We start from the raw sequence: 15,449 nt of genomic DNA on the forward strand, positions 1-15,449 counted from the left end.
GGTTACAGAAAATAAAAGGGATAAAATAAGGAATTTAGTACCAATTCGATCAGTGCGGAATCCTTTGCTGGGAGCACAGTGAATTGATCAGTCCTCACATTAGATGCAACTCTATAGCATCTAACCATGTGTGAATTCTGGCATGCAATTTTCAAAGGGTCTAGCTGGCAGCCATCTCCCCCTCCTCCTGGTCACATGACAGGAGGCTGGCTAATTACATGCAAGTGAGGAGTTTTGTGGCATAATTCTGAATTGAGCCCCAACTTATTGTAGGTATCTCTGAGATGGACAATATGACCAGACAGTTTTCCAGGACATTATTACCATTGCAGACATACAAAACATGAGTAAGAAGTATCAATTCATTCTATCAAAATAAAAATTTGCCTGTTTCCCGTGGCCACAGCACCTGGCGCTGGTGACCACAGATACTTCTTGGTTGCCTGATCACAATCCCATAAGAGATTTATTATAAAACATGAATTATGACGACAAGGCTTCTTTTGAGGGATAGTTTTCTTTTTGATATATGGCATACGCAGCCTGGGCTTCCAATGTGGATTTTGAAGACTGGCTGGCTGAGGCAGAAATGAGTTTCATTAGCAAATCTACATCACCTGGAAGCAGTATCAATTAGCACCTGTGAGATAGATACAGAGACAGCATGGGCCAGTGAAGCAACACCCCATACTGTGGCAATGTCCTGTCCTCTGTACATGTATAATTGTTCAGGACAAAATGACAAAATATATAAAACAAATCGGAGTCCTAGGAGATCTCAGAGAATCATATACTAATTTCCAGGTCATTTGGAGCATACTGTATTTGATTTATATAGAGTTGATTCAGACACATTGAATTTTTAGAAAAATGTTATGAATTGGACATAAAACGAATTTCAAGACCAGAAAACCCCTTTAAGGCGTATATACTTGTATTACGTAGGCAGCATTAATCTGATGGCAGCAGTGTAAAACCACAGTACTTTTCTCATGCAGCAGCCGTAACAGGGCAAATGCATTTATAACCATGGCTTGACATGCCAAAAAGAAAGGTAAAATATTTAATAAAGAAAGTTCCCAACTAGGAAAACTTTTATGACAGCATGGTCCAAGAAATTTGACATACATGATGTGATTATTTCAACCCAATATTTGGTTTGGGACTCTCATTAATCTATTTTTATCTTTATTTTCCTTTTCAACTCAGTTATTTCAAGCAAAAATGGTTTATGCAAAGATTATTTTACAACAGAGAGCGTAAGACACAAGAAACAGAAATCTCAACTATAAAGGTCTTTATTAGTTCTGTTTTAGCCAAGACTAGTCTGATCAGAAAATAGCCTCTTCTACTCACCATCTTCGCTTTAATGTCCACTCAATATTTTAAATTTACATAATAAATAATTAGAAAATTATTTGTAAACATAATGAGAAAACTCATCAATCAATATTCTTTTTAATTATGAGTACCCCACAGATGGGATAAAAGGGGGCAGGAACTTCATTGGTAATAGAGGGTTAGTTGGAAGACGGATGAGTAAGTGATAGATGGTGGACATATTAGGGAAGGCTTGTTGCTCGGCCCTTGATTGCTAAAACACGTCGTGGGAGACACGGAGTAAGACCAGGAACATAAACCCAAAGCTTGACATGGCAGTCACTAAAAGAGAAAGGGATATTATAAACAGCGGATATACCAAACTTTGGATGTAACTTTAGAATAAAAAACACTGTTAGGCTATATTCAGATGAACAATGTAAACCGCTTCTGTGTTCTGGGAACTAAAAATGGATGCTTTCGCATGCTGTTAATTTTTCTCCTGGACCCTTTTACTTGAATGTGCAAGCCTTACTAGAAAATCAGACCAAAGTAGTACAAGCTAGAATTTTCTCTAAATTGGTCTGTTGACTATAAGGTCAGTGTTTAGTTGGTGTGCTGTTTTACACTTGGATGGCACATGAACATGAACATTACATACAGAATCCCTGAGTAGGAAAAAAAAAATCCTTGCAGAACTGGTAGAAAATCAGTGGAAAGAAATATACTAGTAATAAAGACAGGGCTTGGCTACTTTATAACTCCCATACACTTCAGTTAAGAGGGCCATGTACATGCTTAGCTAACTCTCTTATATGAGGGAAAGTAAGAAATGATCTGTGAGGGGGGTACCTGACAACCTCAATCCAAGTGGAAATAGAGAAACAAATTAGATACAGATGGAAAGAATAAAGATAATATATTTCAGAAAATCTAATTAAAATACTATAAAGCAATAACTATTTAAAATAATTAGAAAATGTATTAATACTGTTCATTAATTTAAATATGTTCCTTCTCACCTGGATGCCGTGAATACATGACGGCTATTGTTACACATTGCATTGATAGGACTGTCATGACCTTTAACTTCTCCAATAGGTGTGAAATTCTCCATGTTCCAAACTTTGAGAATACCACCTCGGCAACCACTAAGCATCACAGGGCGTCCTGTTACAAAACCCAAAGCACAGACCCAATCTCTATGTGCATTAGGAACTTGCTGTATGTGAAAAAAAAAAAAAAAAAAAACATAATTATCATATAGGTTAGATCATGTGCCATTTTATAGAGCAAGCTGGTACGGATGCGACAATATCAAACATGTAGAAGTTATAGATGGGGAAAAGAAAAACCTGCTTGAGAGAATTACCACAATGGAGGATAGGTCCCGGAGATCCAACATCAGATTAGTGGGATTCCCAGAGGGAGTGGAAGGAGAAGATACAACGGGGTTCATCCAGCATTGGCTGGAGGACAGTTTTGACAAAAAGGCCCTGTCTAATTGGTTTACAGTTGACAAAGCACACAGGATCCTGGGTAGACCCCCCCCTTCCCCCCAAAGGGAAGTCCACCCAGGGCAATCTTAGCCAAAATCTTAAGCTCCAGAGATAGAGATATAATAATGAGGGCAAAAAGGAAAATGCAGACAATAGAGTATAATGGAAGCAGTATAGAAATATATCCAGACTATTCCAGAGCGACACAGGTAAAAAGACGGGAGTTTAGAGAGGTAAAGAGGAGGTTAGTTGGTGCCCAGATACAATACTCTCTGATATACCCCACTAGGGCTACGTGTAATATATCATGAGCAAGTCAGTTTTTTTGGCTCCCCAGAGGAAGCAGTGGAGTGGATGGATGCCAAAGGAATAGGATCGTGATATAGGCCGTGATATGCGGGGGGGGAGGGGGGGGGGAATGGGTGTAGTGTAAGAGGTGGGGGTGATGCTCTATTTCGCCGACCAGAAGGGGGATAAGGGGGGGATAGGGGAGGGACTGGGAGGGTAGGAGGATGGGTAATGGTTGGGATGGTTGTCTTGGTGGGTTTAGTATTGATGAAATGTATGAAATTGCAGGTGGGAGGCACACATGAGTAGGATTATTACATGGAATGTACGTGGACTGGGAGACAAGGTTAAGAGGGTTATGGTTTTTGACACTATCATTAGACATCTCCTGGCCATTGTGGGATTAACGGAGACACATAACACAAGAGATAAGACAAACCTACTTATGCGGAAATGGGCTAAGTATCAGTACCATTCATGTTTTTCTACCTACTCATGTGGAGTTAGCGTATATATCGATCACAAAGTAGATTACCTCCCACTGGATCAGAAGATTGATGACAGGGGTAGATATGTATTTTTGCACTGTCAGTGGAATGGTATAGTGTGTGTTTTGGCTTTTGTGTATATACCTCCGCCATTCTCTCTATGTGTGATTCACCGTTTGGTGGAGTTCACAGATTCCTGAGGTAAATGTCCTATATTGGTAATGGGTGACTTTAACAGCGTCATGAACAACAAGCTAGACAGATACTCAGTGATATCAAATGATAAATATGACACAAGTCAACCAACTCTCCTTAAAAGAATATCTCAGGAACTGTTACTAACAGATGTGTGGAGGTATCTGTATGACGATAAGCGAACATATTCATGCTTTAGCCGCGGAAGTAAGATAATGTCAAGAATCGACATGGCATTAGCTAGCTCCGAACTGGTAGACCAGATATTAAAAATGAGGTATGAGATAAATAGTATTTCTGATCACTCTCTAATTAGCTTGACATTTAAAACAACGAATAGATCAAAGAGTAGAGAGTTTCGGCTGAACCCGCACTGGTTAAATCTGATAGATAAAGATGAATGTATTGGCGCTGATATAGAGGAGTACTGGCAAATTAACTTGGGATCTACACAAATAGGGTACGTATGGGATGCATTTAAGGCATACCTACGGGGTACTATCATTGGCAGAATTAAGGGCCTAAAAAATGAATTTGCCAAAAAGGAGAGAGAGCTGGGGGACAAAATAAACAAAATAGAGGAGGACCTCTTGGTAAACAACTCCACTGAAATTGCGGCTAAGTTAGAAGAGGCCAAAATGCTACTAAATAAGTATTTGGAGTATAAGGCACAACAAAAAGTATTTTTTGAGGGGGCCCGATATTTCAGGGAGTCAGGGAAGCCAGGGAGACTGCTGTCTACTCTTATACAGAACCAAAGGGGGGACGGCAGAATCAAGTGTGTTGAGAGGAGAGATGGGGGGATAACATCCAACCAGGGAGAAATCGAGCAAGAATTTGTTAAATATTATAAGGACCTTTACTCCTCGGAGGGAGTAGGGGGGTGTGAGGATATAAGACTCTTTCTGGAGGGTGTACCGCTCCCTAGTCTCTCCGAGGAGGACAGGGACTCGCTGAATGGTCCTATAGAACTGGAGGAATTACGGGATACCCTCAGATCTATAAGGGGTAATTCCAGCCCTGGGTTGGACGGTCTTCCCTTTGAGATATATAGAAGATATGGTGAGGTGATTCTCCCTGTATTCCTGCGGGTCCTTAATGAATCCATGGACAAGGGGGAACTCCCTGCTTCCCTTTTGGAGGCGGTGATAACTTTGGTAGGGAAAAAGGGTAAAGATGAGAGTAAGGTGGACTCGTATCGCCCCATCTCTCTTCTCAACACGGATTTTAAAATATGTGCTAAACTATTGGCAAACCGCCTAAAAAGAGTTATAGGAAAAATAATACATTCAGACCAATCAGGGTTTGTCCCGAAACGTCAGGTTCAAACAAATATTCTACGGGCCCTGCTGAACATCCAGATGAGCGGGGAGGGTGCTCACTCCATCCTGTCATTGGACGATGAGAAAGCGTTTGACAGGGTGGAGTGAGCATACCTCTGGAAAATAATGCATGAGATGAACCTGGGGGAAAAATATATTAGATGGGTGCAATTGTTATACCACCATTCGAAAGTGAGGATTAAAATTAATGGGGAGATATCTGAGTCGGTGGTATTGCAAAGGGGAACTAGGCAGGGGTGCCCCCTTTCCCCCTTATTATTTGCCATATTCGTCGAACCGTTGGCATGTAAGGTGCGAGCAGATGATAATATTAGGAGGTTTGGGGTGCAGCAGACAAAATATGCTTATACGCGGATGACATCCTGTTTTTTTTTGGAAGGGGGGGGGCGCAAACGGTGCCATACTTGATAGGGATAGTAAACCAGTTCGGCCGAATTTCCGGCTTTAGGGTGAACTGGATGAAATCGGTGCTGCTCCCAATCGGCTATGAAACTATGCGAATGGATATTAATGTTAAAATATTAAAACCCACAGAAGCATTTGAATATCTTGGAATAAAAATCAGCTCGCAGATACAGGAGTATATAGAACTTAACATCTCCCCACTGCTCAAAAGGGTTAAAAACAAAATAAGTATTTGGCAAAAATTACTGATTCGACAGGCAGATCGAATTGCCATCATCAAGATGGTCCTGCTACTGCAGATTCTTTATGTTATTTCCTCCTGCCCTGTTTGGATAGGGGATCATTTTTTTAATGTATTGGAAGGATTGATAAATGATCTCATATGGGGGGAAAAAAGGGTTAGGCTGAAACAAAAATATTTGTGGTTAGATGAAGAAGATGGTGGTTTGTCCGTCCCCTGCTATTATTATGCATCCCAGCTTCAGTGGTTAATGACAGAGGATGATAGACTGCGTCATTTTCTGGTGGGCGAGTTTGAAGGTCTTCAATACAATATTATTAGTGTCCTGGAAACTGGGATTATTAAAATAAAAGGTAGGAAGTGTCCAATTAGCAATATGATGCACTTAGTATGGGTTAATGTTAAAAAATTATTGGGGATAAGTTACTCACTAAAGATTACCCCTATATGGGGGAATATAAATGTAGGTGAGTTTCAGAAGCTGGATGATTATGTATTTTGGGAAAAAAATTGTATAAAGTTTATCTCACAGATTGAGGTGAAAGGAAAGTTTAGGACACTAGAGGAACTGGGGCTTTGTATAGAATTAGACACTCTTACACTGTTCAGATACACCCGATTAAAGCACGCATTTGACGCAACAGAGAATAAAGAGTATTTAGTCACTGAACACTCCGAATTTGTAGAATTCTGTTACCACAGTAATGGGACTAAAATATCAATTTCACAGATATATAAAAAAAATTAAAAGGGGGCTTGGGGGAGTGACTAAGTTTAATAGTGAAAGAAAATGGACATTAGAAGTGGAGTCTAATAGTCTAGATTGGAGATGCATTTATAAAAGCATAAAAAGAAGCACTTTATCGAGCAATTTTCGGTTGATACACTTCATTCTCCACCGAACCTATATCACCCCCTGGGTACTGAGCAGGATGTATGAAACAAAGGACTCTAGATGCTGGAAGTGCAAAGCGAACAATGCGGATTTTATCCACCTGATCTGGTATTGTCCTCCTATTCAGGCGTATTGGACTCAGGTATTTCAGGAGCTAATTAGATCAACTGGGTGCACTGCACCACTGGAGATTTCTATAGCGGTGCTTGGATATATTAGGAAAATAGGTTTAGACAGCAAAAATGAAAGGAAATTGGCAAAAGGATTGATGCTGGCGCGGGTTGTGTTGGCTAGAGAGTGGGGGGCGGACGCACCACCAAATATTGAAGAGTGGAAGAACCTATGTGATAGGGTGCAGAGATATGAATATGCCTGTAAGATAAAATAAAATGAACAGGGAAGGTAAACGGATATGAGGAAAGAGGGGAGATTAGGAGTAGGTGAGACGTGCTCAAAATTTAGAATTAATAAATAAACGAAGGAGGGAGGACTGAAATCCTAGACTGAAATCCCCAATATGAGATCAAGAAATCAATCTCTTCTCTTTTTTCTTTCTTTTTCTAAAGAAACCACCAAGACAACCAAGGGGGGGGGGGAGGGGGAGGGGTGGTTTATAACTTGTTATTATAATTTGTATTATATATGTAGGATATAAGAAAAAAAATAAAAAAGGATAACGACAGACTTGATGATTAATGATAATTATGTAACAAACTTTCGTGTATATCTGGGAATCATCACTGTTTATATCTTTTTTTCCCTGTCTGTTCTCTTGTTATTTTTTATATGCTGAAAATGAAAATAAAAACATTAACATTAAAAAAAAAGTCTACTTTTTTCTTGTTTGTTTCAGTTTTACATAATAAAGCATTTTTGGAAAAAAAAAATGTTTTTGTGTCTCCATTTTCTGAAAGCCAGATTTTTTTTTTATTTTACTGCTGATTGTCTTGTGTATAGGCTCATTTTTTTTCTGGAAGTGTTGACGTTTTTATTGGTACCATTTTTGGGAACATATGATTTTTTGATCACTCAATAATACACTTTATGGGGCAAGATGACAAAAAAATTGGTTGTTTTGGCACAGTTTCATTTTATTTTTTGACATAATTCACCTTAGGAGGTAGATCATGTGTCATTTTTATAGAGCAGGTTGCTATACCTAATATGTCTTTTTTTTATTTCCATTTTACACAATAAAAGCATTTCTGAAAAAAAAAATCATGTTTTAGTGTCTCTATTTTCTGAGAGCCATATTTTTGTAAAATGTTTGGGCGATTGTCTTGTAGGGGCTCATTTTTTCCGCAATGAGGCGATGGTTTGGTACTATTTTGGGTTACATATGACTTTTTGATCGCTTGACATTACACTTTTTGTGATGTAAGGTGACAAAAAAAAAAGGCTTTTTTGGCACATTTTTTAAAAATGTTATGGCTTTTATCTGACAGGTTAGGTTATGTGATATTTTTATAAAGCCGGTCGTTGCGGACGTGTCTGTTTTTCTTTTTTTTTTTCTATTTTATTACAGCTTTATATGTGTATGTTAGGGGAAAGGGGCGTTTTATTTTTTTTAACTTGAAACTTTATTTTGTTATTCTTAAAAACTTTTTTTCACTTTTTTTTTGTCCCACTCTGGGACTTCAACTTTTGGGGGTCTGATCCCCTCTGCAATGCATTACAATACATCTGTATTGTAATGCATTGCCTCTCAGTGTATTATTAGTGTAAGTTGGGGGCTGCATTTCCTAGGCCTCAGTAGAAGGCAAGCCCCAATGCTTGTGTAAGGCCAATGCCTTCTCACCTATCGAGTCCCTGTCTCCGCAGCGCGGGGACCCGATGGAGACCTCTTAGACACCACAAACACTTTCTATGCTGTGGTCAGCGGTGACATAGTAGGGGTTGATTTACCAGCATCGGCTTTTAAAACAATGCCGGCGGATACAACAGGGTCCCAGCTGTCAGTGACTGCTGGGCCTCTGCACTGATCGGGCACGGACAGCTCTGTTGCCCGCCCGATCAGCATGACGTAATAGTACGTCAAATAGTGTAAAGTCACTTCCAACTGTGACGTACTAGTACATGATATATCGGGATGGGGTTAAAAACTAAACCACTTAATATATACAAAACAGATTTTTAGAAAGTTTGTTAACCCTTTAGGTGTTTCACAGGAATTAAAACAACATGGAGGTGATATTTAATAATTAAATTTTTTTCCATTTTTTTTCCATTTCAATAAAAAAAAAATTCTGTAACAGAGCAAAGGTTAACAGCAAAACAAACCTCAATATTTATTACCCTACTTATGCAGTTTACAGAAACACCCCATATGTGGTTGTAAACCTGTATGGGCACACTGCAAGGCTCAAAAGCGAAGGAGTGTCATATGGTTTTTGAAGGGCAGATTTTGCTAGTTTTTGGGTGCCATGTTACATTGAAGAGATCCTGAGGTACACCACAGTGGAAACACCCAAAAGTGACACCATTTTCAAAAGTACACCACACCAGGAATTTTGAAGGAGTGTAGTGAGTACTTTGACTATTTTGTAAACTATACCCCTGAAAAGAAATTCTTGAGGGGTGAAGTGAGTGCTTTGACCCCAAAGACGTTTCACAGAATTTAGATACACTTGAAAATGAAAAGTTACATTGTTTTTCCAATAAACTGTTGAGTTAGCCCCAACATTTTCACAAGGGTTAACAGGAGAAAAAACACCAGAAAATTTGTTAACCATTGTCTCCTGAATAAGGCAACACCACACATGAGGTCATAAACTGTTGTATGGGCAAGCTGCAGGGTTCAGAAAAGAAGCAGGGCAATTTGGCTTTTAGAGGGCAGATTCTGCTGTAATGTTTTTTTGGGTGCCATGTCGCATTTGAAAAGATCCTGAGGTTCCTCAAAAGTGAAAACCCCAAAACGTGACCACCATTTTGGAAACTACACTCCTCCAGGAATTTTCAAAGGATGTAGTCAGCAAACAGGTGTTTCAAATAATTACCTTTTTTTATCGATAAAATGTAATTTTCAATTCAATGTGATTGAAAGCACCAAATTGTCTTACATAATTTTCCCTGAGTACAATAATATTACCTATGTAGTCATAAACTGCTGTTTGGGCACAATACAGTGTTCAAAAAGGGAAGACCCCCCCCAATGTGTATTTGAGGCCTAGTTTACTGATTTATATAGCACTTGCTGACCACTGTAGAGGCTCTGTGGTGAAGGAAAAAAGAAACCCTGAAGTGACCCCATTCTATAAACTACAAACATCACTGAATATAACAAGGGGTGTAGTGAGCATTTTGACGCCACAGGTGTTTTGCAAAAATGAATGCACCACAGATGGTACAAAGTGAAAATTGCAATTTTTCTATAGATATGTCTTTCCATGGCCAATACCTTGTGCCCAGTGTGTGACAGTGAGAACACGCCACATATCATGCTGTGCTACCTGGTTTTAGAAACACCCTACATGAGTATAAGAGCATTATGGGCATTTTGATGCCTAATGTGATTTATGCAGCTTGTGCTGACAAACAGCGGTGGACTGGAAACTTAAGGTGGCACTGGAAAAAAATCTAAAAGAGGTCCCAAGTTGTAGTTGTAGGTGAGTCCAAATTGACAGAAGGCTGGGCAACACAAGTAGTCAGGGCCAACTATCACGGTCCCTCCCATGACAAGTGAGAAGATCGGAGAGACTGGCGACACGTGAGGGTTTTTGACAGTTTGTTTTCTCCTTTCAGTGTTGTGTTTGGTAATGACCACACCTCTTGTCAGGTGCAGCTTGTAGTCATTACTGCCCTATTTAGTTCTGACTCACACTGCTTACCATGCGGTTGATATTTCCTGCTGGAGTTGGTTGAGCTGGTGTGTTGTTCCTTTGGATCTCCTGCTCCTCCATTCTACTTTAAGCTAAGTGTATTTTGTCTTGCATTTTGTTGTTTGCTTGTGTGTGTTGTTGTCTAGGCCTCAGGGAGACACTGGTTCCTTCATCTGGGAAGGAACCAGTAGTCTCATTCCCTGCCACCATTCCTAGTAGGGCCTTCCCGGTGTATGAGTATTTCCACCTTCAGGGTCTACTAATACTGGCAGGAGTCAGGGAGAGGTCTAGGGATTCCTAGGAGGTCACCATCCCTCTCCCTTAGCTTTGAGGCAAAGACTCTAGTCTATTCCTATTGTGTGTCATTTGGTGTTATCCCCTCCCCATTACCCGTGACACCAACACAAGCAATAAGCAGGCAGGGACAACAGAAGTAGGTGGGGCCAGCAATACTGAAGTGCAGAACAAAATACCGCCCTAGCAAAACTAATTACCATATTGCAGGATAAAATACTGCTCTATTACCATACTAAGGAAGGTGATATAGTTGATTTCAGGGGAGCACCTGCGGCTGCTGGCCAGGTGTATAAGTTCCTGATGCCCCAAGCATTAATTAATTCTGAAAGCATCAGACCATTATGTGACTGGCCTGCATCTCAAGGATGGCTTCGGCGAGACTCTGGGTGGCACTCTGGGCATCGGCCCACCATGGAATTTCCCTGTAGGGTATATGGCCAGTCTACCCCTGCTGACAACTGTAGAGCCTCTGGGGTGAAATTATAAGTGTAACCCCTGAGAAGTGACCCCATTTTGGAAACTCCATATCTCAAGATAATATGGGGTGGAGTGAGCATTTTGACACCACAGGTATTTTGCCTTATGGAAGTGGTGATACCTAATATGTCTATTTGTTATTTTAAATTATTTTGAAGGGAAGGGGCTTTTTAACACTTATTTTTATAAATTTTTAAAATGTATTTTTATTGTACACTTTTTGCCCCCTAAAAGGTCATACAAGACCTTTAAGTGACATTTAAATTTAACAATTTAACTTTTTTTTTTACTGCTCTATGGCACTATACAACCGCACTGCAGAGCTGATCTGGGTCTACTAAGACCCAGCAGCTCATGCAGACTCCTGTTGGGACCGGATCCAGGAAGCGATCTGTATACACAGCAATCATTGATCGCTGTGTATACGGTGATAGGAAAGGTAGGGATGATGAAAAATCGTATCTGCCTTCTCTATGGGGAGCACAGTTTTAACTGAAAGTGAGCTCATTGCTCCAGCAACGTCGATAGCGGGTGCTGTGCTGAACTTCTTTTTCTAACATAAATTCACTGTATAGTTGGGCTGCCATTAATTTTAATGGTAACTGTTTAAATTCCTATCCACAGAGCTTCCTCTAGTGAAAGTTTTATCATGTACTATATGAAAGGAATCAGTGGAAGAAATGTATCAGTGTATTTATTCCTGTTGTCTGGTGTAAATACATTGAGCAATAATTCTAAAGCATCTGTTCCATCCACTCTTTCCTACATAAAAGTTGTGTAAAGTGGGTGGAGCAGCACATTTGTTTGCATTAAAAAATGTCCTCAACCTAACAAAACCAATCCTATTTTGTCATAAATCATTGGGGGCATAATAAGTTTTGCTATGAGGCCATTTTAGACCTGTGTACACCCGTGCAAGCTGAATAGTAAATCTGGTGCATAGATAGACACATTTGGCATCTTAAGTCAAGACCCCTTTCTGGCTAAGCCATATTGCTTTCCTAATAAGCCGCTGCCTTTTGGTGAGCTAGGCACAGTGGATTTTTTTTGTTAATCTAGATGCTCCAAATTGCACCACAAATGCACCAAACTTTAGCACAATGTATGACAATGTCTAGGTGACTGACACAAATATGGGCCAGTATACTAGATGTGATCTCACTAGAGCTCTATACAGCAGGATCACAATCTCCCTCTTTCTGCTGGGTATAACTCTAGCTATGCAGCCAAGTAGCTTTAGAGTGCCTTTACACATGGCATAAAAATCAGTTGTAGATTTTTATGACCACATAATTGTTATGTTATGCTAATGCCAGCGTACAGACCACTGGTCAAAGTTAACAAACCTGTTTGCAAGCAGGCACGGGTGTGGTTAGGTGGGTCTTCAGAGTCACTCCAAGTTTTGTGACCACTGATTGGAACGTGTTTAAAGAAGCTGCTACTTATAACAGCATTGTGGATCTTCAGGAGTACACAGAGACTGTATCTGCCTACATCACCAAGTGCAGATGATGTAACTGTTCTTAAGACCATTATTATTATTGACAATCAAAAGCCATTGCTTACAGGCGAGGTCTTTCAGCTTTTAAAGGCTAGGAATGCTCCCTTCAAAGGAAGAGATCAGGAGAGTCTGAGGAAAGCTAGGAACAAACTGTCTTCAGGTATTAGCAAGGATAAGAGGCAGTATTCCAGAAGGATAGCTAATTGCTTTAATGATAGTAAAGATACTGGGAGTTTGTGGCGGGGGATACAGCCCATCATAGATTACAAGCCTCCCCCAAAAATTTGCTGAATGAGCTGAATAATTTCTTCGCTTGGTTTGAGGCATATAACAGTACTCCTACACCAAAATCCTCTCTTCCTCCTGGTGACCAGGTGTTGATGTTGTCCCCGGTTAGTGTGAGGAGATCATTCAGAAGGATTAATGCCTGGAAAGCTCACAGCTGTCTTTACAGACATTTTTAACATCTCATCTCAGGCTGGTGTCCCCATGTGTTTCAAAGCCACCACTATCATCTCTGTCCCAAAGAAAGCATCACTATCCTGTTTCAATGACTACCGTCCGGTGTTCCTCACTGCAATTCTTATGAATTGAACTGCTCTTCATACAGCTCTCACACATCTAAATAAAAAGATTCTATTATCAGAATGCTATTCATTGATTTCAGTTCAGTTTTAATACCATCATTCCCCAACAGCTCCTTTTCAAATGGACAGGCTGGGGCTGAACACCTCACTGTGCAAGTGGCTGCTTGATTTCCTGACTAGGAGATCACAGACAGTGCAGATTGGGAGCAACACATCCAGTACCATCATAGTGAATATGAGGGCCCCTCAAGGATGTGTGCTGAGCCCTCTTCTGATTTACTCTGCTGACACAATTGTATACCCATGCACAGTTCCAATTTCTTAATTAAGTTTGTGGATGACACGACTGTGTCTAATCAGTGACAATGATGATACAACTAAAGGAATGAGATGAGCCACAGGGCCTTGTAGTGCAGCCAAAACAATCTCTCTCTAAATATCTATAAGAATAAGGAGATTGTCGTGGACTTTAGAGAAGGCAAAGCCAGTATGTTCCTTTGGCTATCAATGGTGCTGCGGTGGAGAGAGTGAGCAGTACCAAGTTCCTGTGAGTTCACATTTCAGAGGACGTGATCTGTAGTAAAATCAGTGTGACGTGCTAAGAAAGCCCACCAGTGCCTCTATTTTCTCCGCAAGCTAAGAAGAGCTAAAGCCCTAACCCTTTTATAGAGGTGCCACTGACAGCATTCTAACTTGGGGTATCACTGTGTGATAAGGCGCCTGTACTATGTCCTGCCGCAAGACTCTCCAGCGCATTGTGAGAGCAACTGAGAAGATTATGAGCATCTCTTTCCCCTGGCTTCAAGAGATGTATGTTACTCATCTCACTCGGAAAGCCATCGGCATGGCCAGTGATTTTATTCATCTGCTACATAGCTTTTTCAGCCTGCTGCCATCAGGGAGGAGTGTGCGGAGTCTTCGAGCCAGAACCAGCAGATTGAGGGATTGTTCTGTCGATCGGGCTGTCAGAATGCTCAACTCTCTATCTGCTTGGCCATCCTTTAAATTTTAGGATTTGGCTATTTACTCTATTTATACTGGACTTTATTATTATTACCATTATGATCTGGACAGGCATATATATTAGGATAATTATACAGAGACTTAATCCGGGTTTAGGGTCTTTTTATATTTATTTAGGTATCTTGCTTGGGGTAGATAATTCATATTTTATGTTTTGTGTATGTACAGTCGTGGCCAAAAGTTTTGAGAATTACATAAATATTGAAAATTGGAAAAGTTGCTGCTTAAGTTTTTATTATAGCAATTTGCATATACTCCAGAATGTTATGAAGAGTGATCAGATGAATTGCATAGTCCTTCTTTGCCATGAAAATTAACTTAATCCCCAAAAAAAACTTTCCACTGCATTTCATTGCTGTCATTAAAGGACCTGCTGAGATCATTTCAGTAATCGTCTTGTTGACTCAGGTGAGAATGTTGACAAGCACAAGGCTGGAGATCATTATGTCAGGCTGATTGGGTTAAAATGGCAGACTTAACATGTTAAAAGGAGGGTGATGCTTGAAATCATTGTTCTTCCATTGTTAACCATGGAGACCTGCAAAGAAACGTGTGCAGCCATCATTGCTTTGCATAAAAATGGCTTCACAGGCAAGGATATTGTGGCTACTAAGATTGCACCTCAATCAACAATTTATAGGATCATCAAGAACTTCAAGGAAAGAGGTTCAATTCTTGTTAAGAAGGCTTCAGGGCGTCCAAGAAAGTCCAGCAAGCGCCAGGAGCGTCTCCTGAAGAGGATTCAGCTGCTGGATCGGAGTGCCACCAGTGCAGAGCTTGCTCAGGAATGGCAGCAGGCAGGTGTGAGCACATCTGCACGCACAGTGAGGCGAAGACTTTTGGAAGATGGCCTGGTGTCAAGAAGGCCAGCAAAGAAGCCACTTCTCTCCAAAAAAAACATCAGGGACAGATTGATCTTCTGCAGAAAGTATGGTGAATGGACTGCTGAGGACTGGGGCAAAGTCATATTCTCCGATGAAGCCTCTTTACGATTGTTTGGGGCATCTGGAAAAAGGCTTGTCTGGAGAAGAAAAGGTGAGCGCTACCATCAGTCCTGTGTCATGCCAACAGT

At 40.4% G+C, this 15,449-nt stretch overlaps 1 protein-coding gene across 1 annotated transcript in view; it reads right to left on the reverse strand.

The window, feature by feature from the left end:
* Nucleotides 1–1,366: 1,366 nt before the first annotated feature.
* The window catches only part of KIF21B (kinesin family member 21B), a 1,425,990-nt gene continuing 1,411,907 nt past the window's right edge, over nucleotides 1,367–15,449 (reverse strand). The window contains exons 40-41 of the mRNA XM_040424150.1: nucleotides 2,343–2,542; nucleotides 1,367–1,662 (exon numbers count right to left, since the gene is read on the reverse strand). Coding sequence (XP_040280084.1) covers nucleotides 1,563–1,662; nucleotides 2,343–2,542 — 300 coding nt within the window. The 3' untranslated portion in view covers nucleotides 1,367–1,562. The remainder of the gene's footprint in view (nucleotides 1,663–2,342; nucleotides 2,543–15,449) is intronic.

This window comes from Bufo bufo, chromosome 3, assembly GCF_905171765.1.
Source record: "Bufo bufo chromosome 3, aBufBuf1.1, whole genome shotgun sequence".
Taxonomy (NCBI): domain Eukaryota; kingdom Metazoa; phylum Chordata; class Amphibia; order Anura; family Bufonidae; genus Bufo; species Bufo bufo.